The sequence below is a fragment of the Alosa alosa genome, chromosome 6 (assembly GCF_017589495.1).
Source record: "Alosa alosa isolate M-15738 ecotype Scorff River chromosome 6, AALO_Geno_1.1, whole genome shotgun sequence".
In the NCBI taxonomy this organism is placed as follows: Eukaryota; Metazoa; Chordata; class Actinopteri; order Clupeiformes; family Clupeidae; genus Alosa; species Alosa alosa.
Window position 1 is genome coordinate 30886689 of NC_063194.1, and position 27987 is coordinate 30914675.

The window sequence follows — 27987 nt, forward strand, 5'->3', positions numbered from 1 at the left end:
TCTCTCTCTCTCTCTCTCTCTCTCTCTCTCTCTCTCTCTCTCTCTCTCTCTCTCTCTCTCTCTCTCTCTCTCTCTCTCTCTCTCTCTCTCTCTCTCTCTCTCTCTCTCTCTCTCTCTCTCTCTCTCTCTCTCTCTCTCTCTCTCTCTCTCTCTCTCTCTCTCTCTCTCTCTCTCTCTCTCTCTCTCTCTCTCTCTCTCTCTCTCTCTCTCTCTCTCTCTCTCTCTCTCTCTCTCTCTCTCTCTCTCTCTCTCTCTCTCTCTCTCTCTCTCTCTCTCTCTCTCTCTCTCTCTCTCTCTCTCTCTCTCTCTCTCTCTCTCTCTCTCTCTCTCTCTCTCTCTCTCTCTCTCTCTCTCTCTCTCTCTCTCTCTCTCTCTCTCTCTCTCTCTCTCTCTCTCTCTCTCTCTCTGAAATGGGAGGGGAAGAGACAGCGAATCCCTCCCTCGTCACTCATACAAGATACACACTCGATCACAATCAACGGCTCGATCTTGCCGTCTGTCCCCTTCTCCAGCAGTGAGCCTGGGCCTTGCATCCTTCCTGGTGCCGAACGATTGCATTTTGCCTAATGGTTAAGTCCCGATATAGATACGCTCTGATAAATGTCAGAATTATTGGACCATTCCTGTTCAAAGTCTGCATCCGAGGATAGTGCTGGGTAAGAATAAGGAAAACAAAAAAGTGCGGGGAAATAAAAAATAATGCAGAACAGATATGGTAGTCCTCAGAGCTCTCACAGAGCAGAAAATAAGTCACGTCCTTCTGGTTGTTGTTTTTTTTTGCAAAAGAAACCACATTTTGGCAGTTTGTTAGTTTTTTTTTTCCCTGTTTGTTTTTTTTCCTACTCGGGTAATCCTGTTGTTGGGACTAATAATCATTTGAATAGAGTCCTAGAGAACTAGCCAGCTACAGCATTCCGGTTTGGAGTCCATGTCGTCAGGTCAAAGTTTTAGTCCACAGGTCGCAGAGGAGGTGGTCAGGGGTGGAGGAGTAATTTTCGGGGGGTTGGGTAGAGGTGGGGGCTCCACGGTTCTGCCGGCGACTGCTGGAATTGTACTCAGAAGGTGGTGTGATGTCGATCCTCACGCTCGCTCGCTCTCTTTCGCTCGCTCACGCTTACTCTCTCACTCTCTCTCTCTCTCTCTCTTCGCTTTTCGCTCACACTCTCACTCTCATCTCGGCACACACTTCATTCCTGCATTTGCCCCAGCGGGGGGCAAAAGACAGAAGAAATTCCAGTGGGGTGTTTTTTTCATTTATCATTTTAGGAATTTTTCTTCAACTTCCCCAACCAGCATCTAATCTGAAAAGGAAGAGAGAGAAGGGGGATTAATTTCAGTGACCTAAATAATCACATTCCTAAAACATACGATGAAGGCAACTCGCAGTACCTCCCCACAAGAGTTTCCAAGGGTCTATTTTATGGATAATTTATTTATTATTCATTCTGGGTTTTTTTTGTTGGGTCCCGCAAAACCAGAGAGCAAAAAAGGCAGCCCCGCTGCCTGCTGCACACTGGGTGAAATAGGCCCTGTTTGATCTGTGACGACCTAAAATCCTGACATGCCAAATCTTAGAGCAGCAGGAGGAACAGTCGTCAGGAGACCCACAGCTAGAAGATCATGCTAAACATGACCATGCTGAACATAACATGACTTACCACCTCAAACACAATGTGATCTACCATCTTTGAACAAATGTTCAGCAAATTTGAACACACCTGTTTCACAATGGTTGGCGCATAGACAGAGAAGTACAAGTGTTTGCATGCCGTTACTGTGTGTTGTATTGGACACAACAGGCCTGGCTCTCCAGTCTGTGTGGTTTCTCTCTAAGTGTGTGTGTGTGTCAGACGTACCAGGCCTGGCTCTTGAGCTTGCGTAGCTCTTTGGTGGCCCAGGTGGCGAGGGTCTTGGTCTTGCTGGTCTTGGAGCGCCGGCCCTCAGTCAGCAGGTCGTTGATCTGGGGCCGCAGCTCAACCAGCTTCATCACGTCCTTGCCGAAGGCCGTGCACAGGTCTCTGCCAGAACACACCACACACAGAGGGTTAGTCAGTGCACACACACATTCATATATCCCCCCCAACATACACACACGTTCATATATCCTCCCACACACACTACTACGTCAGAACACACACAGAGGGTTAGTTAGTGTGCGCACACACACCACAGAGGGTTAGTTAGTGCGCGCACACACACACACACACACCACACAGAGGGTTAGAGTATGCAGACACACAGATAAAGGATACACACTCCAGGACAAAATGTTGCACACACACATACCCCCCCACATGAACACATTAATGTACCACACACACGCTCAACTAGTTAAAAACACCTGTAGCTTAAATTGCTGCAAGATTTTCTGCATAAATCTGCAAATGTAGTCAAGCTTTTCCAAGACCACTAATGGGTGTATTACTAGAGGACTGGTGAGAATTTAATAATTAAAAAAAAATATGATCATGGAGATTAGGCTGCTAAACACACTTCCTCTAACACACACGCTTCTTCCTCCAACACTTCCTGCTGCAGAGAAGCGTGTCGCACACACACGGACAATAACTTCCTGGTCTAAAGTCCTACTAAGGTTCCTACTCTTAAGGTCATGCTCATTCACCCCTATACACAGAGAAACAGACAAAAAAAAAACAAAACAACATATACCTAGACACACACACACACACACACAGAGGTCACACTTCATGATCTAGGTAAAACCTCTCACTTTCAAAACGTCTCACTTTCCCACTTATTTACCCTCAAAAACAGACACACACACACAGCCTTACCCTATGAGTCCGGCAGCGTTGGCTACCACCCCATCGGAGTGGTCCTCGTCCTCTGCGATATGGTGGATGAAGGAGAGGATGAACTCCACCCTGGGCTGGACCAGCATCACATCCGCTGAAAACCAACAACACAGGAGAGAGTGTCACTTACACCCGCCATGCCCGGTGAACAATTACTAACATGCATTAGGGAAATGCATTACAAAAGAGTTAGATAAAATGCAACTTAACAATATTCCACAGCATGGGTCAGGGAGAAATTGAAGATTTATAAGTCAAGCCACAGACCAGCTGATGGCTAGGGAATCACACATACTAATTAGGGAATCACACATACCAACTAGGGAATCACACATACCAACTAGGGAATCACACATACCAACTAGGGAATCACACATACCAACTAGGGAATCACACATACCAACTAGGGAATCACACATACCAACTAGGGAATCGGCACTCTGACAACAACCTAGGGTCTATTTGTCGATGATACGTTTTCATCTGGAAACAAAACATCAATCGGTGAGTTCTGAATAGCATACAGCATAGATTTGGTGCCAGAGACAAACTACACACGTGTAATGTGTAGCCTAGTTAATGGCTTAAGTCATGGATACTCCCATCTTACTCGAAACTGCACCGATTGATGTCATTTTGGTCCCGAACGAAAACAATCATCCAAAAATAGACCCTAGGCTGTCGACAGAATGGAGTTTCCCTAAGAGCATTCGTTTGTGGTGGTTGTTAGGTCACATCTTTAAAAATGAATTACAAAAACAGTTTTACACACTTTGCGCGTGTTGGGTCCCGCAAAACCAGAGTGCAAAAAAGGCAGCCCCGCTGCCTGCTGCACACTGGGTGAAATAGGCCCTGTTTGATCTGTGACGAACTAAAATCCTGACATGCCAAAGCTTAGAGCAGCAGGAGGAACAGTCGTCAGTAAAGCGCAGAATGTGCCCGTCTGTGTAATACATTCTTATCGTGCCCAAGATTGCGCATGATCATTGCACAATCAAGGAAACAAAACACAGACCAGTTGAGAATGTTATCGGTAAGATGTCATATAAAACGGTGCAAACACAAGATTATATGCGCAGCATAATCAGGTTGGACACCGTGCACAGTTACCATGGCGCAGCGCACACTCGAGGTCTTGAGTGGGGCAATGGGGCCCCAAACGGAGGCTTGGCATGTGGCACTAAACTGCTCACATAAAGCCGCACAAAGGAACATACTTAGTGCAATAACAAACCTACTTGACTACTTTCACATACAAACAATTCACAAGAAATGCCATTTATTCATGCCAAATGACACAGGGGCACCAGGACTGTAGCCTGGCTCTGGGAGCGGAGAGCCCATGACGCGTGGTGTACTTACGGTGCACATTCTCCTGGTCTCCCTTCAGGCCCTGGATAATGCCCGTGTAGGCCTCCAGACAGCCTTCCCTTAACTCGTTCAGGTAGTCCACCATGTCATAGTCCGTCTGGAGGACACACACACACACACTTCCATTAGCTTCCTAGGAATACTAAACAATGTAGGTCAGGGAGAAACTGACTGAAATTAAATATAGGTGCAGGACGTTCATAGCATAAAGAGGTTTTGCTTTACAAGTTATGCTACACACCAGCTGATAACTTTATGAAAGGGTTTGTGTTTGTCGTTTTGACATGTAGCTAAAATGGAGTGCAAAAAAAAACAAAACAAGTTTTATACAACTTTGATACACTTTGCGCGTTGTGTGTTGTGTGTTGGGTCCCGCAAAACCAGAGTGCAAAAAAGGCAGCCCTGCTGCCTGCTGCACACTGGGTGAAATAGGCCCTGTTTGATCTGTGACGACCTAAAATCCTGACATGCCAAAGCTTAGAGCAGCAGGAGGAACAGTCGTCAGGATGAAAGAGGGACGTTGGAGGAGCAGTGTACGCACAGGCAGGACAAGAGAAAGTCAAGGGCTGACAGCAGGTGTAAGGAAGCACAGACAGACAGGAGGATGTGGACAAGCGAGTCAACAAGCAGTACTCCCCGAGTACCAATGCACTATTCTTCAAAAAAAAGTCTTAGCAGTACCTCCTGAGTATTGCTACTCTGCGTGGACGAGACCTTTATTTTGTAGCACACACAAAGGATCTGGCCGATTAAGAATAAACTAACTTCAAAGGAGCAGATGCAAGATAGGAAGAATATAGGTGCATTTGGAACTACTCTGACCTCTACATTAACCACCGGAATTCCTCTAACTGGAACTTCCTTAAAAGGAACTGAAACTACTTTAAGTGGAACTACTGGAAGACTAGCACAGGGACAGACAGACAGAGCGAGAGAGAGCAGAAATAGATGAGCACAAGCATGGTAGAAAGAAAGAAAGAAAGAACAAAAAGGTGAGAACAAGCGTGGTGGACAGAGACAGGGTGAGGTGACTGCGCTAACGAAGGCAGGGATGGGAACAGACTGGCCTAAGTGTTAAATGTGAGGGGGGGGCTTCTGTACCTTGTCCACTTGGGCCTGAGAGGCCTGTTGGAGGGTGTCCAGCACGATGTCCAGGTACTTCTTGAACTCTCCGCCGATGGCCAAAGCGATGTCGCCGAACGCGGAGAGGATCTGGGGCTTCACCGACCTGTGCACATTCTCATTCTGCACAAAGGACACAACAGTCAAACATCAGCCAGGGAGACACAATTTGATGTGAAGCGGCACACAAATCACATTCACATCACTGAAACCATAACAGACTCATGACATGGATTCTCCTGAATCCCAAAAACGCACTCAAACTCTATCATAGACCAGACACCAAGGCAAACAAAACCATTCCACAATTTCATCATCAAAGAACACTCCCTAATTTCATCATAGTTGCAGTCCAACTGGTTTTCTACTTTCATTTTAAACATTTTGTCCTGTTGGACCACTATTCTGGTGTCAGACACCCTTTTTTACACTTTAAATTGGTCGATTTGCATTAGTTTAAAAACACATCCATCCAAGATGGCCAAACTGAACACAAATCATTTCTAACTGCTGATAAGAGACTGCAGTAGCACACAGGAGTGATGGAGGAAGGAAGTCAAGGTTCTGCAAGGTCTGAAGTCCAGTCACTCACCCCAAGGTTCTCCAGCAGCAGTTGCATCATCTCGTCACAGTAAGGCAGTATGTTGGTCATCAGGGCTCGGCACAGGTCGCAGACCAGCCCCACGGCAGCCAGACACACCTGCGGACACGTGGCACAGGAGATGTGTGAGACCTCTGCCTACTGATGCCCATATCCTAGTACCACAGATGTTTGGAGACCAGCAGGATGATGGTCAATCAAGAGGCAGGCTTTTATTCTTTCAGTGACAAGCTTCACCAAGCGCATCTCTAACTCAGAGAAATTACCTGAGCTTAAGTATGTTACAAACAAAGGGGGGGAGTGGCCTCTAGTTTCAACCAATCAATATGGAATAGATGTAAAGGGGCGGTGACAAGGGCAGATGCTCTTGGAGGGTCGTTAATCAGGTGGACGTCGCCTAGCACCTGGTCTAATGTTATGCTAATAGGAGAGTTTCTGGGTGCTTGGGGCCGCTACTCCCTCCCACCTCGTACCTATAGACAAAGAGTCACACCTGAGAGACGGCGGAGATGAAAACTAAACCTAGAGAAGTTATACACAAGATACAAAATATTAATGAACATAATACACAGTATGTGTATACCGCGATGATTCTGATTCACAACTGTTTCACTATTCCTGTGTGTGTGTGTGTGTGTGACAGATGCAAAGGCCCCCTTAGCATCCTAGCTCTCTCTCTGTTTCTGTGTCTCTGATGCTAAGGCCTCCATAGCATGCTAGCTGGTTGTGTGAGACAGATGCTAAGGCCTCCACAGCACCCTGTCCCCCTGCTGCGTCCAAGCTGGAGCAGTTGTGTATGGGGTCAAAGGTCAGCTCGGGACAAGGTGGGTCTGGTTTGAGGGTGATCGCTATTTTGAATACAGGTTTGCATCATAGTATTAAATATGAATACTGAGAAATGTGCAAGAAAGCGTGCCTGAAAATGTTAACGATTCAAACTTTATGCTGAATTTCCTTTATATAGACATGACACGACAGATGTATAGATTAACACCACCACTAGGCGTCTAATTACTCAGCACAGCATACTGGGTTTAAGTCTCAACTGAGCCACAGCTTGCAGAGTGTGCTGTGTTCCAGACTATGCTGAACTGTTAACCCAACATGGGACCATTCTACTTCAGAAAAACAACCCTTCACATGATCAAGTCCGGAAACAACATGGTTCTCTAAAGCAACACCTAATCTATGCTGACCCCTTACATTAATAGAGCCCTCATTCAGGCTTGTGTGGCTTCCTTACACCAAACAACATTGACAAGATTTGGGAAAGATCCTTAAAGGATTGGAATGTTTTAAACGAATGTCACCCATTCAAACTTTACTCCAAAGACTCCAATCTTTCAAGAATGTTTCCCAAATCTTCTCAGAGTTGTTTGGTGTGAGGAGGCCATTAGGTGTGAAGAGGTGGTCATGAGGGCTGGTCCTCCCGGAGGGCCATTAATCAGGAGGACGCAGCCTTGCACCTGGCCAAAACTTATGCTAATAGGAAGCTAATGCTAATAGGATAGTTAGTGAGTACTTGGAGCAGCTATTAGGAACCATTTCTGCACACTTAGTATCTATAGCCAAAGAGTCACACGTAAGAGGCAGCAGAGGTGCTGCAGTTTGAACCATCTTGCTGCAGTTTGAATGCTATCTTTAAGCCTTAAATTAACTTTATCTATTGATATGACTTAAACAAATAAATCATGAGATCCCTCACATCAAGATTGATAAGATTCAAAAGCTAATATAAATTACTGCAAATGCAATCCATCAAGAATGCAAACACATCACACCACCAGTAAATGATTTACCATGTCATTAAACAGCATATGCTTAATCCCAGTAGTCACAACAGAAGAAAGCCTGGTTGTAGTTGTGGTGATTGCAAGACTAGTAAATCAGGGCACTAGGTTCCTGCACGAGTTATCTTGACAAACTAAGACCAGACCATAGATTATTTTTTGCTCGTTTGGGGTTCCCCCCATTTCCCATGACCGCAGCATAGGTCTCGGGTTGGGGTCCCCTTCATGACCTGGCCTGATTGCTAATGTGTCTGATTCTGCACTCATGTCATAGAAGGTCTCAGAAACCGTGTGTAGGTTATGCATCAGTGCTTCAGAGTGGTGCATGATTTCTCATCACAGACCAGACATGTTCCAGTTTATTCCCTGGTGAAATACAAAAGGGAGGGAAAGGTGTGTGTGTGTGTGTGTGTGTGTGTGAGTGAGAATGAGAGGGGGGAGGATAACCTACCTGGTACTCTTGATAGTTCTTGAGTCCGATACCCAGGAAAGGCTTGAAGGCATCCATGTATTTTAAAAAGTCACTGCCCAGAACTACAAAAGAACAGAGACAGACAGACCAGGGATAAGACGGAGGAGATTCAGTTAATAATTGAAAATGAAGATACAGACCAAGACCATTGTGTGTGTGTGTGTGTGTGTGTGTGTGTGTGTGTGTGTGTGCGTATGTTACAAATCGACACGAAGGCATAGTGAGAAATATCTCCCTACCAGTATGTTTATGGAAGTTCCTAACCCAGATCATATTTCAAAGCTGGCATGCAGTGTTAATAACGAGGCTGTGTGGCACACGCCTGCCTGCGTGTCATACCATTCTCATACCAGTGGCTCTTTGGCAAGGAAACCCCCTTATGTATCTCCACAATAAGCAACCACATGTCTAAGAGTAATGTGTGAAGTTCATTGTGCGTTGCCGCAACAATGCACCCATGGTGTGTGTGTGTACACAATGCTGGTGTGGCAATTATGAGAACCATGGGCTCATCGTCCTGAAGCCCAAAAAAAGTGTGTGTGCGGCGCGAAAGTTTGCCATGAGAGTGGTGTGTGTGAAACTTGCCGTCCACCAGCACAGCCGTGTGCATCCCCAGATGAAGTGTGTGTGGTTTTCATAGGGTGATTAGTAAATTGTTGAAGCTTTCAGGTCTCAGATTATGTTAAGGTTTATGCATCATCACATCAGCGTGGTGCATGGTTTATCATAGACCAGACAGACACTACTACTGTAATTGGATTTGGATTATGCAGTCTGTCAGTGGTATAGTGTGTGTGTGTGTGTGTGTGTGTTACCTTCCACCAGCGTGCTAACGGCCATTAGAGCGTCCTCCTGGACGCCTCCCGACCCGGCGGTGCTCTGGAACATCCGTAGCAGAGACGCCATCACCACGTCCGAGATCTGAAGGGCATCCTGGTGCTGTACCTTCCTCAACACGTTCTGGAGGGAGGGAGGGAGGGAAGAGAGAGAGAGAGAGAGAGAGAGAGAGAGAGAGAGAGAGAGAGAGAGAGAGAGAGAGATAGGTAGAGAGAGAGAGATATATATTATTATTTCGACAATTATATATATGGTTTGACATAAAGAGACATATATTTTATACAAGTTATTGGTTTTATACCATTATTGTTGGCTATATATATATTATTATATATATATTAATATGAGCATATATATATATATTATTATTATTATTACGGATATATTATTATTTTAGAACATATATATATATATTAATATATTATATATATATATATATTATATATTATATATTTTACACAAGGTTGTTATTATACATATATATTATTATTATTCAAGAAGATTATTATTCGAGATTAATATTCAAGACATGAAGACATTCAATTATATTATTATTATTATTATTATTAAGCCATATTATTATTATTATTATTATTGTCTTTTGAGAGATTATCTACATACATTATATTATAAAGCAAAAATATTACATTGTCTTCATATTATTATTAATATTATTATTGAGATTATTGGTTTTATTATTATATTATCTTATTGAAACACATAATATTACTATTATTATTATTATTATTATCTGAGAGAATATTCATTATTATTATTATTATTACATAATATTATTATTATTATCTTATTACAAACTATTAATAATAATGGTTGTTATTATTATTAATATTATTAATGGTTATTATATTGGTTTGGTTAAATATTATTATTATTGTTGGTATTATTAATATATTTCACATATTGGTCTTAATATTATCACATCATTAATATTATTATTATTATTATTTGTTATTATTGGTTATTGGTCATATATTACATATTATTATATATTATTATTGTATATTATTATTATTATTAATATATTATCTTTATTGGTTATTATTGGTCTACATATTATATTATTACATTATTATTATCTGGCATTATTGGTTATTATGAAAACAGATATTGTATTATTATTATACATATATATTACACAAAAATATTTGCTGGTTATTCACGCCATTATTATTATTATTATTATTATTATTATTCTTACACGTAAAATTATTATTACATATTATTATTCTTTTTACAAATATTGTTATTATTATTACATATATTCCACAAATATTATTATTATTGTCAAATATTTTTGATGATAATATTATATTAGAGTTAAAATATTATTATTATTATTATTATTATTATTATTATTGGTTATTATTATTATTATTATTATAGTTATTGGTTGGTTAAAATATTGGTTATTATTCATATATTAATTGGTATGCCCGGCCATTATTATTATTATTGATCAATGCAAATGGTTATTATCTATAATTGGCCATTATTACATAATATTCTTATTATTATTGGTTATTAAGCACAAATATTATTATTGGTTATCTTATTATATTATTGGTCTATTATTATTATTATTATTAACATTATTATTATTGGTCTGATTTTGCCACAAATAATTATATGTTATTTTCCAATATTATTATTATTATTATTATTATTATTATTATTAATATTATTTTATATATATTAATATTATTCATTAAGACATTATTGTTTCAATTATATATATATATATATTGTCAACACCAAAATATATATATATAAGTTTCTTTCCGCCGCCATTAACCAAAACCGTACAAAAAAGCATTATTGAAATTCCCGCAGTACAAGAAATAAGGCTTTTAAGATATATAAATATATATATAAATGTTTATACAAATCTCATATATATTTCGGTTTATACATCATCGCATCAGCGTGGTGCATGATTTCTCATCATAGACCAGAAATAACTTGGTTGGGGAAGTAATGGGAAGCTGGACACACACACCTGTAGAGTTGCGCAGAGCAGCGACTGAAGGTCATTGAACTGGATTCTGTCGGATGTGCTCTGGATGTGAGACTGCGAGAGAAGACCACACACATTAGAACATTAAAAGATCACATTCTACCATCCCCCATATAATATACACACTCACGCCGCGGTCACCTGGTCAAATGTGACGCATCATTTTGGCTTAATAGTGATGCAACACAGTGCACATAAGCACACTTCATAGCTCTACGGACATCACTGTATAGCACCGCAGGCTTTAACTTACACATAAATACATTTAGTACCTATAAAAGTAATACTAAAACGTACTCCATTAAAGAACACTGATCTCAGGCTGGGATACTGGATATGAGGAATGTTCACCAAATATCTCTATGGTCACTGTTGGTCAGAACTCTCAAACTGTGTGCCTTGAAGGTCTCAGATTTCTTTAAGGTTTATGCATCATTGCATCAGCGTGGTGCATGGTTTCTCCTCATAGACCAGACATCAGACACCATTACCTCTGCTTGGACTATGATCATCTCAGTAATTAGGGTGTGTGTGTGTGTGGACAAAAGGGTCAGTATACATCTTACATTGCGTTACAAGCTAAGTTTAGCCAGCTCTTGCATTTCCTAAGCCCCACCTTCACTGTGTGTGTATGTGTGTGTGTGTGTGTGACTGACCTCCATTTGCAGGACCTGCTGCAGCCTCTCCATGATGACCAGTGTGGTCTTCTGCACGGCGGGGTAGCAGTCCTTAGCGCTGTTCTTCACGATCTCCATCAGGGCCTCATAGGCCGCGCTGCGCAGGTTGTTCTGGTGCCCATCCGGTCTGGAGACGCGGGGGACCATTTAATAACATTTATCATCACTTCAGAAAGTATTAAGACATTGTGACGACACTGGGGGAGAGTAAGGAAAAAGGAGTCCCGATAGGAAGGCCGATAAGAGAGACGTGATGGATATGCTGGAGTATTCATAGCGCTCATGTCATACAAGGTCTCAGAAAACGTGTAATGTAATGCATCAGTGTTTCAGAGTGGTGCATGGTTTCTCATCACAGACCAGACATGCCGCCACCCCCACCCCCAAATCCTCCTCTAGCAAGCTCTAGCATTACAGAACAGACAGACAGGCTGAACACCAACCCACACACACACCTGTCTGTAGTTTCCAGAAGCTTCTGCACAATGAGCTCAAAGGAGGAGGACAGACAGTAGGTTGCGGGCTCCTCCTGCTCCTCGGCCGCGTCGGTGGCCTCGTACGCCGCCTCTGCCAGGCTGGAGAACGCCTGCAAGGCATCATGGGAAATCATGACGTCAGACGGGTAGACGGAAGCCTGACGACTAACTGAAGACCTTGGATGTAGGTATGGAATGCTTCTTTCAACATAGGATGCGTTAAGTCTAATTTTAGAAAAACTGATATAATAGACACCATCTTGTGCATAAAATGTTAGTAAAAAAAATAAAAAGTTTATTTAAGGTAAACAATTCAGTACAAAGTACAGTACTACCCATGTCAATAACAAAAAGTGCTTGCATGTAAACTCTTAATAAAAATAAATTAATACAAATATATTAATTAAATTAATTATGTTTTTGAAAATTGATACAGTATCGCCAAATAAAATATTGCGATACTGAACTGTATTTCTCAGGTGTTTTCTTATACCCCTACTTATATTAAATAATCTAATGACAAAATTATACATAGCACAAAAAACACAAATTACTCAATATGACAGTCATCCTTTTCTAAAATGTGTGTCTTGCAGGTCTCAGATTGTAATTAGGTTTATACATCATCGCATCAGCGTGGTGCATGGTTTCTCCTCATAGACCAGCCATCAGTTCCTACCAGGAATCGAACCCACAACCTTCAGGCTATAGCATGCAAGCCCAGCTCCTTAACCACTACGCTGCCGCCACCACATGACTGTAGCCACTCCTCTGCATAAGGAGAGAAAGTAATCTCATCGCCCCCTACTGGAGACGTTTAGTAAAAAAATCTCAATCCACATACAAGTTAGTGGAATATCTTTCATATCATATGCTTGGGGGTGATCTCTACTGAATCTCCACAGATTCTGGTAACCTAAACTTAATTTCAGCAATTTTTGATATGGGATATCACACGTAAACAATTTACGCAACAGGAAGGAAACCAGGAGGGGTGCAGGATCTCACTTTCCCTCCCTATACAGCTGGTGCATTATGTAGTTGGCGGGTTCTGCACCCAAGAATATGATGGTGCATATTATGACGGATGCTGTGTATGTGCACACATATTTGTAGTCAGTGTGGTGTTGTGTATATACACGACTGGCGTGAGTATCTGTGTAAGACAAGGCTTACACCTTGCCTGCTCCGCACCCAACAGAGTATGCATGTGAGTATGTATGTGATAAGAGGACTTCACACACTTTGTCGGATGGCACTCGTACAGGGGCTTTAATAGGTGTGTGTTGTGATGTGTTTGTGATGTGGTGTGATGTGGTGTGGTGTGATGTGTGTGTTCGTGTGTGTGCGTCCTGCTCCTCACCCAGCAGACGTTGGAGGCGACGCGGGGCTCGGCGCCCAGGCCCTCGATCAGGCACTGCAGCAGCGGCGCCAGGTACACCTCGTTGATGGCCGCCTCGGGGAGCAACTCGCAGATGCGCCCCACCGTCCAGGCCGTGGTGTCCCTCACCACCACACTGGGGTCCTTCATCAGCTCGATCAGCGTGGGCATGGCCTAGGCAGAGGCAGAGGCAGGAAACCGAGGGATTTAAAATGGATGACGGAATAAAGAGAGCAAGACGCTACAGCAAGCATGTCCCTCCAATCTGCACTAACCCTGTGAACCCTGTGCCATCTGCACTAACCCTGTGCCATCTGCACTAACCCTGTGCTATATGTACTAACCCTGTGCCATCTGCACTAACCCTGTGCCACATGTACTAACCCTGTGCCACCCGTACCAACCATGTGCCACCCGTACCAACCATGTGCCACCCGTACCAACCATGTGCTACTAACTTTTTAGGCCTTAACAACCGAAAGTTGTATTTAAGACTTTTTAAGGATCCGCGGGAACCCTGCGTCTGATAGCAGTGGGTTGGCAGGTTTCTGTGGTTTCTGTGGTTTCAGGCCGTTTCGGTTTCTATGTCTGTACAATGACTCCTCTCCTGCAGCTTCCTGGATGACTGAATTTAAGCTGGTTGCACATACTGGCCTCTGACCAGACTTTTCATAGTGTGACCTTCACACTGCTTCACTGTATGTAATCTGCTTATGAGCATACTGGTGGGTGGTATTCAGATACGCAAATCACAAGGGGCTTGAGTTAGGGCCATTTCTCTACATAATCTCAATTAAAAATAAATAAATAAATAGAATGAAATAATCCCCCACCCACAGGCAGCACAACAGGACTCAAGACAGTCGGCATCGCTGTGTGCTTTAAGGTCAGCATTCCCCCAACTATGTGTCTGCATCTGCGTTCATGTCAAAATCCCCTCCTCATTACATAGCAACAATTAATAAATACATGAACAAATGAATGAATGAATCAGTGTTTCCCAGAGAATTTATTTCCATTTGTGGTGGTTGGTTTGCAGAATTAACTTGAATGCAATAGTTTTTAACAAATTAGCACAGCATGATTATGATGCTAACCAGATTTAAGCACAATTTAGCATAACCTGGAATATCATTGTGTGGTGGTCAATGTTGATATTGTGGTGGGCCCCCACAAATAATGGCCTCCTTACACCAAACAACTTTGACAAGATTTGGGAAAGATTCTTGAAAGATTGGAGTCTTTTGTAACGTTTGAATGGGGTTATTAGTTAAAAGACTACAATCTTTCAAGAATCTTTCCCAAACCTTGTCAAAGTTGTGTGGTGTAAGGTGGCCATAAGTCAATGTATGGGAAACACTGTGAATGAATGAAGGAATGACCAACCTGGATGACGAGGGGCTTGAGCTGGTTGAGTTCGGGGCCCTCGAGGATGGAGCCGAAAGCCATGACGGAGGCGTCGCGGTCGCGCCAGTCGGGGTGCTTGATGTGCTCCTTGATGAAGGGCAGCACGTGTGGCACCACGTCGTCCTCGCAGCACGTGGCCAGCAGCATCAGGCACACGCCCGCCGCCTTGCACGGGTTCCAGTCGTCGTCGTCGTCATTCTCGTCCTGCGCCGGAGGGGGAGCAGGTGGAAGAGACCGTTTAACAATCACATGGAGGAAAGGAGAATGTTCTAGGAAATATGTTCAGCTTTACATTTACACAGGTTCCCATAGTCTCAGTCATTGTAATCGCTCATTCGGGTGGTATACTGAGAGGTAGGGGGGCAGAATTTTGGAAAAAAATTAATTGCACAGAACAGATTATATATGAAATGCACTACTTGCTTCTCTTTTTTCTTAAAGAAAACCACCAGGGAAGAAACCACCTCAAAACAAACTGTGTCCAGCATTGTAAGCCTTCCTGAAGAGCACGTCCCACTGTGACATAACTAAGCACCAGCTGCTGCTAGAACTGTGTCAGTGTGCTAATTGAAGACCAATTAGCACAGGCGATAATTAGACCGCTTTACTACAAGAGGGGGTGAGGAAAAGGGCCGCTGAGGAACAAGGCTATGACCTTTCACATGTGCAGGACAACAAGGCTATGACCTTTCACCTTTCATGCAGGACAACAAGGCTATGACCCTTCACCTTTCATGCAGGACAACAAGGCTATGGACATACAATTCAACACGGCACAATGATGATGCATCATTAAGGCCATAAGTACATTCAAGCCGGGAGAATCATTTCCCTTCTCCTACATACCAGTTGTACATTCAGCAGAGCCCTTTGATTATAACCCCTTTAAGAGTGAAACGGGCTGCAGGCCACACTCACATGACCACAGCAAAGACGCCCCCCCCGGCAAGCTTCCACATAGAACAACACACGTGCAGACAGCTGCACAGTATATGACCCCCCCGCCACCCCCCTTCTACATGGACTTAACATTCTGCTAATTTCAACCCGAATTCTGAGCGACAGCCCTTAACCTGATGCCGTTCCTGCCTATTTATGGGGGGGCTGTTCCAGTTCACACACAGCGAGAATCACACTTCCTCTTACAGCAAACAGCCAGGACTCCCTCCCTGGTCATTACATAACAGGGCCTAGTATCTGAGGACATGGCATCAACATGGCTAAACTGCTCACAGTTGTGAACACCGAAAGCGCCAGGAGTTGCAGTGCCCACTTAAAAAGCAGATCAGGTCAAATCAAATAGCATTCTGCATCCCTCAAATACACTCACACTAAATGATCACAGTTGGATGACTTGTGTTCACTGGGGCTTACACATTTTTCCTACTGGTCGGCGATTGAAACGGCAACCCTTCGGTCACAAGCCCGAAGCCCTAACCAGTAGGCCACGGCCGCTCCTAAAAGTTGATATCAGCTTAGTAAGAAGTTGAGTTGAGCCGAGCTGAGCAGGTACCAATCAGTGGAATACCAGCTATAGTACCAGCTAATGTGCCTTGGGTTACCATACCTGCTTGGCAATAGCTGCAAGAGAGGGCTAATGTGCCTTGGGTTGCCATACCTGCTTGGTGAGCGTCTGAGTGAGAATGGGCACCAGGTACTGCAAGGCCCCTTTGGCGTAGAACTTGCTCGTGTGCTCCGGAGGACGGCCCTGCTCCGACGCCTGGAAACCAGTGGGTCGGTTACAGTTCACAGAGAAGGAATACATAAATTAAGCAACAACAGAAACACACATTATTTTTTTTAATTCCTCATTTGTATAAATAGTTATGACACCAACCACAGCTAGAACACTTTCAGTCAACGTTATGGTTAGATTAACTCATTAAATGCCAAGCTGTTTTCGGAAGCTTTGTCCTAGAGTGCCAGCAATCTAGACCATTGTTGGTGATTTTTGTACAGCCCACAGCATATTCTGTGTTATAGCTATGAACACATACAATGGCTTGTTTGAAAGGTGAGACTAAGCTCTCAGTGGGTGCAAACCGTGTATTTCTACACGCCTCTGTTCCTGAGAAATCCCAAGCTAAACAGTGGCTAGTTTTCATCAAAATGGAGATATAACGTCGAAATATGAAGTGTTGCCTGTAAAGTTTCCGGGAAGTGACCTGGCGAGACTGCCACCTAGTGATAGACCCACGAAAATGGCCTGGTTTTGAGCTGACGTGCATGAGTCACTGATTCAACCCAAAGCGGCAAACGAGTTATGATAAAATGTCCAGATTGTGCGTTTTCATGAGTTTTCGATCGTCATATATCTCATTTCCATACATCACAGAGTTCCCAAAATCACATATAAGGTGTGTTAGAGTGTCTAGTTTTGTAATTAAAAAAAAAAGCTAAAGACGTAATATTACGTTTTTGGCACTCAACGCATGGGAAGGAAAAACGTAATATTACGTTTGGCACTCAATGAGTTAATCAGCTAACAAGAACGCTAAATGAAGCACACCACAGCAGAAAAGAGTTGCATATTTACTGCTGCACAACTCTATATTTAGATAAAGCTCTAGAAATAGTGTTCTGCAGTTGTTGTTAAGCAACACATCAGTTCAAAAGCACAGTGTAGAGTAATTCTTTATACACAAGACTCATATCAGCTGAATAAAAAATAAGCCCTCATCCATTTTCAATATCTTGACTTCCATGAGAATAAGAAAAGCCTGAGCTTAGTTTTCCTACCCAACTCACCTCCGTAGCTTCAATGGCCAAGTCCATCTCCTCGTCACACACGTTGGACCAGAACTCAATTCCTTGTAAGGCAACTTCATCAATGTCACTTTTCATGGCTTCTATTGTGATCTGTGAGGAGATGAATACAGAGGGTTGCCTACTCCGGTTTCATGCTTGCATTACACACACAATTAGTTTGGGCAGACGGAAACACGCGCTGCATTACCATTCCACGTGAGACACCCAAGATATGGTCATATTATACAAAATGTACAGAATGTTTTTTAGATTTTTTTTATTATTGATCCAGTTCAATAACATGCATGTTTGTTATCTACATACACTATAGTTTTTTGATAATTGCAAGAGGACTAGACTCTCACACACACACAGCTACTCACCGCGAACAGAGCAGGACCCATGTACGTCTCCATATACTGATAGTATAGGGACATGATTTTCACCAGGTTCTGTAAGGCAGCCACCCGTACCTGCAGGATCACATTTCCACAGCAACGATCAATATTTCACACACATTTCATCACAAAGGGTCCTGTTTGTTTGGACTGGGGGCATCAGACAGCAAAGGTATTTCACAGACCTCATCAAATGTTGGTTTCAAAGCATTGTCTCAATACATAAAGTCTGTTGAGTCTGAAGGATTCATTGCTTGGCTTCAGAAGAGGAACACTTCCTATCGGCAGGCATTAAGACAGCTTAAAGGGGGAACGACTCGAGTACTTACTCTGGTGTCAGGGCACTGTGTTGCTTCACAGACGACCTGCATTATAAAATGTCTCTCCGTCTGAAAGAACAGAAAATGCTTCATGTGAAAACCGCTCCACAGAGGGGAAAAGACAGCTCTTTCTGAATGACTAAATCAAATCAGAAACCGCTAAAAGAGCAATCTACATACAGAAAGAGCTACTTGAGCATCCCATTGAAAAAAAACAAAAACAAACACAAACAAGCACTTCTACATTTTGCTAATTGACGTTTCTTCCATGAAAAGAAATCTACATTTGCTTACACGGTGACTACGAGCAGCATTAAGAGATGGCACATTACACATGGCGGGGGCCTCCCAGGCCCTGCAGTCTGCACAGGCTTGAGGAATGGCCCCAGCAATGTGCCGCCACAGGGACAGAGCCGGAGCACGTCTGACCCAGATAAGAGACCCGGAACATTCTCCCCACTACAACAAGCAGTGCAGTGGGCGCATTGTGAAGGTCATGGGATATTCTGAGGAAGTAACTCTGCACCGACCGGCTCGGGAATAAAAGGGTTTTAAATGCTGTGTGTATGTGCATGTGTGTATGGGGGGCACTTAGACCACCATTTAGTCAGGCCAGAGTGGGAAGATCGGCAAGCTTTCTACACTCTCCTTTGGGGGAAGAGGGGAGTGCGTTTTGTAGACCGTTGCTGGGCCAGAACAGGCTACCAAATAGGTTGATGGTCGAGGTAGCTCTTGTTAACTGCATACGGTGATTAAAGGGGGTTGGTTTAGGTTTAGTGAACTTCACTGAAGTGAGCTGTTACCTAATGTCCAAATTGCCTTGATTAATCTGATGACCCTAGGCTAAAAAAAATGAAATGCTACACATTAATGGTTCAATGTTAATGGCTGACTTAGATTTTTGAATGCACCGGTTGGTTTTGGGAGCCTAGTCTGGTGAGCTGGATCCCAATTTGGCACAATGCATTTAATGAAATTAGGGAGTCCATGCCTTGCTTTGGTGAACTCTAGCAAGATAAGCATAGATGAATTTGATTATTAAACTAGGGAGTGCATACCTCTTTATCGAAGTTGGCTTTGGTGAACTCGAGCGAGTTGAGCATGGATGAATCTGATTATTAAACTAGGGAGTGCATACCTCTTTATCGAAGTTGGCTTTGGTGAACTCGAGCGAGTTGAGCATGGATGAATCTGATTATTAAACTAGGGAGTGCATACCTCTTTATCGAAGTTGGCTTTGGTGAACTCGAGCGAGTTGAGCAGGGCGTTGGTGGCGGCGAGCTTGACGTTGTTGCTGGGCTCCTCTTTGCGCATGCCCTGGATGATGGCCGTCAGGATCTGGTTGGCGCTCTCCTGGAGTTGCTCTGGGTCCTGCGGGAGCCGACCAATCACAAGGCAGAAATGACACAATCAGGAAGAGCAGACAGGATTTATGTGAATAAGATGTCTCTTTTGGCTTCTGCGACTGCCTATTTGGAGACTTAGACAACACTTGCTGTTATTTTCTGCCTCTTTTTTTTTTTAATCTAACATAAATCCAACTTTAATATTAATCTCTAATTTTTTGAAGCTCCGACTCTGAAATTTCACTTCAGTGAAATATGTCTACAGTGGATATATCTAAAGAGATAAAGCGGTGTCCGTGTGAGTGTGTGTGTTTCAAAATGATTTGCATGAAATGCATGATGTGATGAGTCATTCTCTAAGGACAACTCCCTGGCCTGGGGCCTTAGAATCACCACCATAACAGGCAGCACGTAATATACTTTCAGCCGCTAGGAATGCGAGTGCGTCAGCACAAACACACCAAACAATGTTCTATAGCTATTGCTAAGCTAGTCAGCAAAAGTGAGATCCTTGATGCAAAATTTAGATACAAATTTAGATATCAACTGTTTATCTTGTGGCTTTTGGGAAGTCTCTTTTGGATAAAAAGGTTCAGGCCTGCACCAATAATGGGTCAATAATAACATTGACAATAATGGGTCAATAATAATAATAATAATAATAACTAACCACCAAAACCATCTCATAAATTGAACGAGATGCCGTACAATGTAAATTATCCTCAGATGGACTCCTTTGTGCTCATTAGTAGTTGGCCACCAGCTGGGGACAAGAAACCACTGGTTGTGCCCATGGAACTGGCGAGACCTGCCGCAGGGGCCTTGACTGGGCAGTGCAGTTTCGTGCCCAGGGTCTGCAGCACCTGTCAATGGGTGGGGGAATAATGGAGGATGGAACATTGACAATAATGGGGGGAGAAAAGATAGAATAATACAGAAATAATAATAATAAAGATGGAGGGAGAAAGATGGAGGGATGTGAGACAGAAAGATGGAGGAATGGAGGGAGAGGGAAAAGATGGAGGGATGGAGGGAGAGGGAAAAGATGGGAGAGGGGAAAGATGGAGGGATGTCCAGGGTGGACTCCTTCATGTGCTCAGGAAAAGATGACATGTCCCTATAGAAAAAAAAGCTTAGGGATTTCTAAAAATTGAAGATGATGGATGCCGCAAATGTCCTGGCAGATATATGACTGGGATCAAGTGGAGGGGCAAAGATCTAGGGTCTGCAGCACTCCAGAGAGGTTTGGGGAGGGGAAAGGCTGAGGGATCTGGAGGGAAAGATGGATGACTGGGAATAGAGGGAGAAAGGGAGGGTCTGGCAGGAGGGAGAAAGATGGGGGGAGGGGGGAAAGATGGAGGGATGGATGGGAAAGATGGATGGGAAAGGGGCAAAGATAGAGGGAGAAAGATAGAGGGATGGGAGACAGAAAGATGGAGGAATGGAGGGAGAGGGAAAAGATGGAGGGAGAAAGATGGATGGAGGAAAGATGGAGGAATGGAGGGAGAGGGAAAAGATGGAGGGAGAAAGATGGAGGGATGTGAGACAGAAAGATGGAGGAATGGAGGGAGAGGGAAAAGATGGAGGGAGAAAGATGGAGGGATGGATGGGAAAGATGGATGGGAAAGGGGCAAAGATGAGGGAGATAAGATGATGGATGGGAGACAGAAAGATGGAGGAAACGGAGGAGAGGGAAAAGATGGATGGTTGAAAGATGGAGGGGATGGACGCAGAAAAAGAAGGAATGAAACGGAGGGAAAAGATGGAGGGATGGAGGGAGAGGGAAAAGATGGGAGAGGGGAAAGATGGAGGGATGGAGGGAGAGGGAAAAGATGGAGGGATGGAGAGGGAGCAAGATGTAGGGATAGAGAAGAGAAAGAAAGATGGTGGTAGTGGGGGGAGGTCAGGAAGAGGGGGAATTAAGGAAGGGATGAAGAGAGGGAGGGGCCAATGGAGTGATGGAGAAGAGGAAGATGAAAGCAAAGGAACAGGAGAGATGTCAGGAGGAAGTGAGTAATGCATGGGTGAGAGAAAGAAATGAGAGAAACAGAAAGGATGAGGGAGAGATCAAAAAAAAAAAAAAAAACAAGAGGGGAATAGAGAATTAGATCTTTGCACCAGACGTCTGGAACCACAGCCTTCAGTGGGCTGCAGCTTCAGCATTCCAGCCATTCACACACACTCAAGTTCATCACCCACAAAGGCTCCAGACCAGAGACACACAAATATGAGGGGGATGGATGGCGGCTCTGGGCTATTTAGGAACAAGTGGTGGGATCTCTCAGAGGCTGCAGTGGACAGGATCAACTTAGCTTAGAGGGAGGGGGAGAGAGAGCGCACAAGAGCAAGCGAGCGAGCGAGCAAGAGGGAGAGAGAGAGAGATGGATGCAGAGGCTAGAATAAACACAGAGGATAAAAGTGGGAAAGGGAGCAATGCCTAACAACTTCCACACGTTTTATCGCACAAGAAGTCAAAAATGACAGGGAGCGGGGAGAGAACTGAACTAAAATAGGGTTGGGGCCAGAGGTTACAGATATCAGTGCAGTTCAGCTCACAGGAGGCAGATACTGTGGGAACAGCCTGTGTTAAAGCTTATTAAGCCTGCCTCTCTTCAGCCAAGTATTATCCTTTCAAACACTAGGGAATGAAATACAACAATGCAGAGAGACAGACAGAGAGACAGAGAGAGAGAGAGAGAGAGAGAAAGAGAGAGAGAGAGAGAGAAAGAATGACAGGGAAGAGAGACAGGATGAGAGGAGACACATATAGAAAAAAATAGAGAGGCAGGAAAAGAGAGAAACAGAGAGAAAGCCAACAAATGTATATAAAACAAGCAGAAAGCAAGAGGTTGCTCAGGGGGAGGTCTGCAGAGGGATGAAAGGAGACACCTACGTAATTCTTGATCTCCCGGCGGGCGTTGGCATCGATGGCCAGCCATCTCTGCTGATGGCGCGTCTTCACATCTGGGTCCTTTGAGGTTAGGGAGTTCTTCACCTGCAGCCCGGCGGCGACTCGAGCTACCTGTGTGTTACCAGGGTTGGCCAAGACCTTGGACAGCTCCACCAGGAACGTGGGCTAGAGAGAGAGGAAGGGGGAGACTTATGAGACTGGGTTACATGAGGATAGGATAGGATGGGATATATACTCTTTTGACCCCGTGAGGGAAATTTGGTCTCTGCATTTAACCCAATCCGTGAATTAGTGAAACACACAGCACACAGTGTACACACAGTGAGGTGAAGCACACACTAATCCTGGCGCAGTGAACTGCCTGCATCAACAGTGGCGCTCGGGGAGCAGTGAGGCCTTGCTCAAGGGCACTTCAGCTGTGGCCCACTGGTCGGGGCTCGAACCTGCAACCCTCCGGTTACAAGTCCAGAGTGCCAACCAGTAGGCCACGGCTGCCCAAATGACACCACGGATAACTGCAGTATCCATCTGCTGAAGCAGATTGCTTATGCAAAATAGCCTAGAAATCTATGTAAAAACAATGTAATTTGCTGCCGCTAGGGTGCGTCTAGATTTCTAGGCTATTTTTTTTTAAATTACATTTGCTGCCAGGGCTAGTCTAGCAACTCTGTTGGCTTGTGAGCTCGAAAAATGTAACTTCCATCAGGCCAATCAAATCGTGTATAGAGTAGTTAGGCGGGCTTAACATAATGATTGATGGCAGAGTTGCAACGGTTCGGCTTGAAATCCCTGCTACTTGAAAACAAATAAGATAATGTTGCTGTTGGCTAACAGTGCGACACGAGTTAAGCTTTTATTAAGTTGGCAAAAGTTTGAACTAGCCAACTAGCTCCGCTGGTGGGAAACCATGGGACTCATAACGCTGTCCTATTGCGTGCAGAGGAAATTTGAAAGACAACCGATTATCCCGCCCCTCGGACTGAGCACTGCGAACGGTGAGTGCCCAGACCCTACATTTTAATCTGGGTCTGGCTCGTCAGGCTATATGCAAAAGTCTAACATCACACACACCGCATATTCCAGGGTACACTGCAGCCATTAGCTTCCATTTTTTTTTTATATATATATATATATATATATATATATATATAAATTAAAAAAAACACACAATTTTTTTTAAATCGATGTCCTTATGTGGCACAGTTCGTTCATTTTTGATCAGATAAGATTTCAGTCTCCATCCTTTCCGAGGAGGAGACGGGATGCTGAGATGCTGCGAGTGGCTTAGACAACCACTGAGGGCATCTTTGATTCTAGGGCTAAAAGATTTAATTGATTTTTAAACGAAACCACAATTTTAAGTAATGCAATTTGCAAAGCGCAAAGGCTGCATTTAATCTTGCAGCTTGTGACTCAGATGCAATGGTTAATTATGCACATCTATGGTTCTTAAATCCACATCCTCTTTGTGTGAGGGAGTCAGGCTCACCAATCAGAAGTGGCCCAACTTAGACATTTGGAAACAATTTGTATATTTTCATTCCCTTCTTTAGAATAGAGGATGGAGCAGTTGTTTCAATGCGCTCTTAATACGTGATGCTTCATTACATCATTTTTAAAACGTATTATATGCAGTATAGTGAATGCTGAACTGAATTTGAACAGTACTTTCACAAATTATACAGAAAATCCAATATGTCAGAAAAATCGATCACAAATAGATGTTTTCCCCAAATCAATCAGCTCTAATCAATACACCAATTAATAATATAGAACTGTATATACTGGCTTTTCTAATAAGAAATCCTCCTAGGGGGGATTTATTTTATTTTTTTATTAAATTCATCCCTAGCCTCAACACACCACGCTAATACATAGATGGCACAGACAAGCATAAGATACTACTTTAAATAGATGGATAAAGCAACTACACAACGTCACTTCTGATGCTGCTGATTCACAGTCCTGCAGTCCAAAATCAAACACCAGACGAAATATTGATACAATTACCAAGCAGGGAATAAATAGGATTTTGAGTTTCTGTTGATGACGCAAAATCACTGTCAACATATGTGATAACTCAGTGACCATGTAATGGATATTAATCTGACCCAGCAATGTCAACTTGAGCAGTAGGAACACTCTCTGCCAGGTATAAGCATGTATACATTTAGGCTTCATTTTATGACTTTCAAAGTTGTAAACAGTATGTACACACGTGGGAATTGTCATCTTAAACATACACAGTTCAATGGCCATTTCGTGCAACTGGCAAGTGTTTACCATGTTCAGATCATTCTTAGCACCTTTTAGACCACGCTAGTGGCCATCGCAATTGTTCCACGTTTAGATTATTCTCCAACTTCCACACGAGGGCAGGTCTATCATTATCCCAATTTTCCTGAGGTAAAGGTAGGAGGCATCTAATTGCATACCCCTCTTGGCTTAGCATTTCCTGTGACAGTGGCTGACACGTGACAACGTACTGTTTGGGCAAATGTGAAACCAATGTGTATACCCATAACCTCATATTGCTCCACCCCTTTAAGAAAAAAATGAAGCAAACACTGTCATCAAAACACGTGATGATCACAGTAGATGCTGGTAAGTGACCTGTAATTCACTTCACTGCCAACAGCAGACAACACCTTCCAGAAAAATCAGCTACATTTGAGGTCACTAATATAGACAAGGCATACTTTGCTTGATTGAAGGGGTCTAACTGATTACAGAACAAAAGTTGAGGACTATGGAGGGTTCAGAGTTGAGGACTATGGAGGTTCAGACAGGGGTCAATGGGTTTCTGGGTGCGCCCTTTTGAAGTGATTCCAATCTCCCCAGGAAAAAGCACCAGCTAATGTTGGTAGTCACTACTCAATACCAAGCACAAAATATGTTTGATTATGTTCACTACCACGAATAGTGTTAAATTAACTAAAGACAATACTGAGAACACAGCTGCTCTTTTGTCTATGAACAGCAAATATGTTTGCAATTAAACGATCACTTTATCGTTAATGGTCAACTTAGTCTACGAAAATGATTTTGACCATCAATTATATATCACCCACATGCCATGCGGACAAGGAACACTTGACTTGATCCGCTTGCGTTTGAACTTGTCTGTGTGTGATTTCTGAACGAGATCATCCATTCCACTGATAGTCTGCTGCATACAACAAAATCGACGTATTCTCACAAATTCCTCCAGTAAAACCTATGCGATATAAAGGCAAGTTACTGCCTGCGCCTAACTCGCCATGCAAGTATATATCGATCCAGGTTATGCATGTTTCAGTAAGCTCATATCGGGATGACGTCTAGAAAGATCACGGTGGGAGACAGACAGCAATATGGGTGTAGCTGGCTATCGTGGGCCGCAAACGTAAGCTCTTCATTCATTCCAGGCAGCCGCGGTGTGAAGCTGCCAGAATGTGGTGGGGGCTGTAAAAAGGGCCCCGACACAGACGCCGGGTGCTTCCGACCGGTCCCACCAATGCTTTTCTGGCGCCAGAGTTCGATAGATGTGACCAGTCAGCCGAATAAACATCACAGATAAGGCTAAATGCAAAAATTAGCTTCTCACTTACCAAATTTTCAATTGCCGCCTGCTCCAGAAACTTCTGTGCCGCCTCCAGCTCATTCCGATCTGCAAAATATTTGAGAGAACACGTTAACGGTACTCCCTAAAAGCGCCTGCAAGCAACACATTTTAGCTAGTAACGTATTCTAGCTGAATGCATGGCTACACGACATTGCTGCTATGGAATTCCATGCTGGCTAACGTTACACGCTAGCTCGAGGTCGCTTGCGTTTACCTGTACCAAGTACAAAATTGCTTTAGTGAAGATTACCTTTATCGATTCAGCCAGCTAACGTTACATTTGAATTCAATAGTTCAAGTGAAACATGTGCGAGTTATATATTAAAGTTAAATATGAAGACGACGTTCTTAACTTTTCTTACCACTACCAATAACCAAGAAGCGCGCAACCACGCTAACTTTGCGTAATAGACAGCTAGTCAGCTAAGAGTTAGCACTCTTGATGATGCTACCTTAATGCCGTCAAGCAATGTGAGAATTAGCCGGCTAGACTGAACTCAACGACTCAAAGTCTGGAGGTTAATGGGCAGCTCGATATGGCATTGAATCTGTTAAAACTCCAGATAAGAATAATAAAATGATTTCGTGTACGTGACCAAATAATAGACCAATGTCTGCTCCTAGTATAGTGGCCTATTCAAAATGTTCCCACCGCCTTAAGTTCATGCTTGTCAGCAAGCTAGCGAGTGGCGAAGTAACATCAAGTTACCCTAGCTGCCTAGCCATCCTGGCTAGCGGCGTTAGCCTTCAAAGCCAGCTTGGTCGACCATACCTAGCTAACCAGTGCCATCAAACCACAAACAGCACAGCCGGCAAACATTCTTTATTTAATGCCACTTTATCGTAAGTGAAAAATATGTCTATTGCCTTAATGGTGATAATAATGCCATTACTTATTAGTTCACATGGACATGATTCATCCACGGACAACAAGTTCGCCAACAAACGTGTTTCTCCAGCTAGCATGCACACCCCGATGCCGCATCCGCTAAATGAACAGGCCTTAATGTTAGCCGCCTTGCTAACAAGACATTCCCCTCCCTCTTTTTGAATTACAACTTTTTGTACGTGAACAAAATTAACCACAATTATGACAAGTAACTAACGCCTCACACCCACACCCCACATGTAGATGATGCCAAAATCAAGTAAAAGCTGTCGTATAATTTACCTGGAGATACAGTTTTTTCGAGGATTGTTATCAGCTCCATTCTGTCCCAGCCACTCTTCACAGAAGTAGTCGCTAGCTGGCTAGTTAGATTGCCGCGCACAACTCAAACCGGATTATATTTCTTCAGTGTTCAACCGATGTGCCAAAAAGTAAGCAACGCTAAGCAGTGCCAAGAGAAGAAACAACACAAACGCCCAATATTCCACAGCTGTTGGGTTACACTGCCGATGTACTATTTTTAATTGCTTAAGGTAAAAGGTCTCTAAGCAGCAATGCTGCTTGTTCTCATCCTGTGTTGTCGGGAGGGAAAGGGCCGCGCGCTAGACTCCCGCGGAAGGATATCACGCGCCGTCGCAGTAGCAGATAAAACCTCCTCCCCTTGTGCGCGCCCCCGCACTTATGGACTAGTTCACAGGCCATATGGAGCACAGGGCAGGTTACAGGTGTAACAATTAGCGTGTTTCCATCCAACTTCCTAATGCGCATTTAATCTATTCGAATAAG

General features: G+C 43.4%; 2 protein-coding genes and 3 non-coding genes across 5 annotated transcripts; all 5 read right to left on the bottom strand.

Moving 5' to 3' along the window:
* Window positions 1–1252: 1252 nt before the first annotated feature.
* On the bottom strand, window positions 1253–20981 carry LOC125296349 (importin subunit beta-1). Its single transcript, XM_048246225.1, has 19 exons — window positions 20969–20981; window positions 19670–19822; window positions 18461–18520; window positions 18117–18206; window positions 17734–17844; window positions 16604–16705; window positions 14965–15189; window positions 13561–13752; window positions 12177–12307; window positions 11701–11848; window positions 11027–11098; window positions 8988–9132; window positions 8152–8234; window positions 5902–6009; window positions 5289–5432; window positions 4179–4284; window positions 2796–2910; window positions 1857–2018; window positions 1253–1301 (listed from the first exon to the last, which is right to left on the bottom strand). Coding segments are annotated over exons 2-19 (2091 nt in total). The 5' UTR covers window positions 19766–19822; window positions 20969–20981; the 3' UTR covers window positions 1253–1300.
* LOC125296941 lies at window positions 1455–1598 on the bottom strand. The gene has a single exon (XR_007193901.1). It is a non-coding gene; the product is annotated as a small nucleolar RNA SNORA79 (small nucleolar RNA).
* LOC125296942 lies at window positions 3594–3737 on the bottom strand. The gene has a single exon (XR_007193902.1). It is a non-coding gene; the product is annotated as a small nucleolar RNA SNORA79 (small nucleolar RNA).
* LOC125296940 lies at window positions 4548–4691 on the bottom strand. Its single transcript, XR_007193900.1, has one exon. It is a non-coding gene; the product is annotated as a small nucleolar RNA SNORA79 (small nucleolar RNA).
* LOC125295920 (importin subunit beta-1-like) lies at window positions 20520–27880 on the bottom strand. The gene is made up of 4 exons (XM_048245506.1): window positions 27484–27880; window positions 26299–26357; window positions 22691–22873; window positions 20520–20660 (listed from the first exon to the last, which is right to left on the bottom strand). Exons 1-4 carry the CDS (start codon window positions 27521–27523, stop codon window positions 20520–20522), a joined length of 423 nt encoding a protein of 140 aa, XP_048101463.1. The 5' UTR covers window positions 27524–27880.
* Window positions 27881–27987: the final 107 nt, after the last annotated feature.

Coding starts and splice junctions, on each gene's coding strand:
- LOC125296349 (XM_048246225.1), bottom strand. CDS start 19,765: ATGCGCAAAGAGGAGCCCAGCAACAACGTCAAGCTCGCCGCCACCAAC. Junction 13,753..14,964: donor TCAAGCCCCTCGTCATCCAG/GTTGGTCATTCC, acceptor GCCTCTGCCTAG/GCCATGCCCACGCTGATCGA. Junction 5,433..5,901: donor TGCTGCTGGAGAACCTTGGG/GTGAGTGACTGG, acceptor TCCTTTGTGCAG/AATGAGAATGTGCACAGGTC.
- LOC125295920 (XM_048245506.1), bottom strand. CDS start 27,523: ATGGAGCTGATAACAATCCTCGAAAAAACTGTATCTCCAG. Junction 26,358..27,483: donor CGAAAAAACTGTATCTCCAG/GTAAATTATACG, acceptor AATATTTTGCAG/ATCGGAATGAGCTGGAGGCG. Junction 20,661..22,690: donor GCCGGGAGATCAAGAATTAC/GTAGGTGTCTCC, acceptor ACCCATTGACAG/GTGCTGCAGACCCTGGGCAC.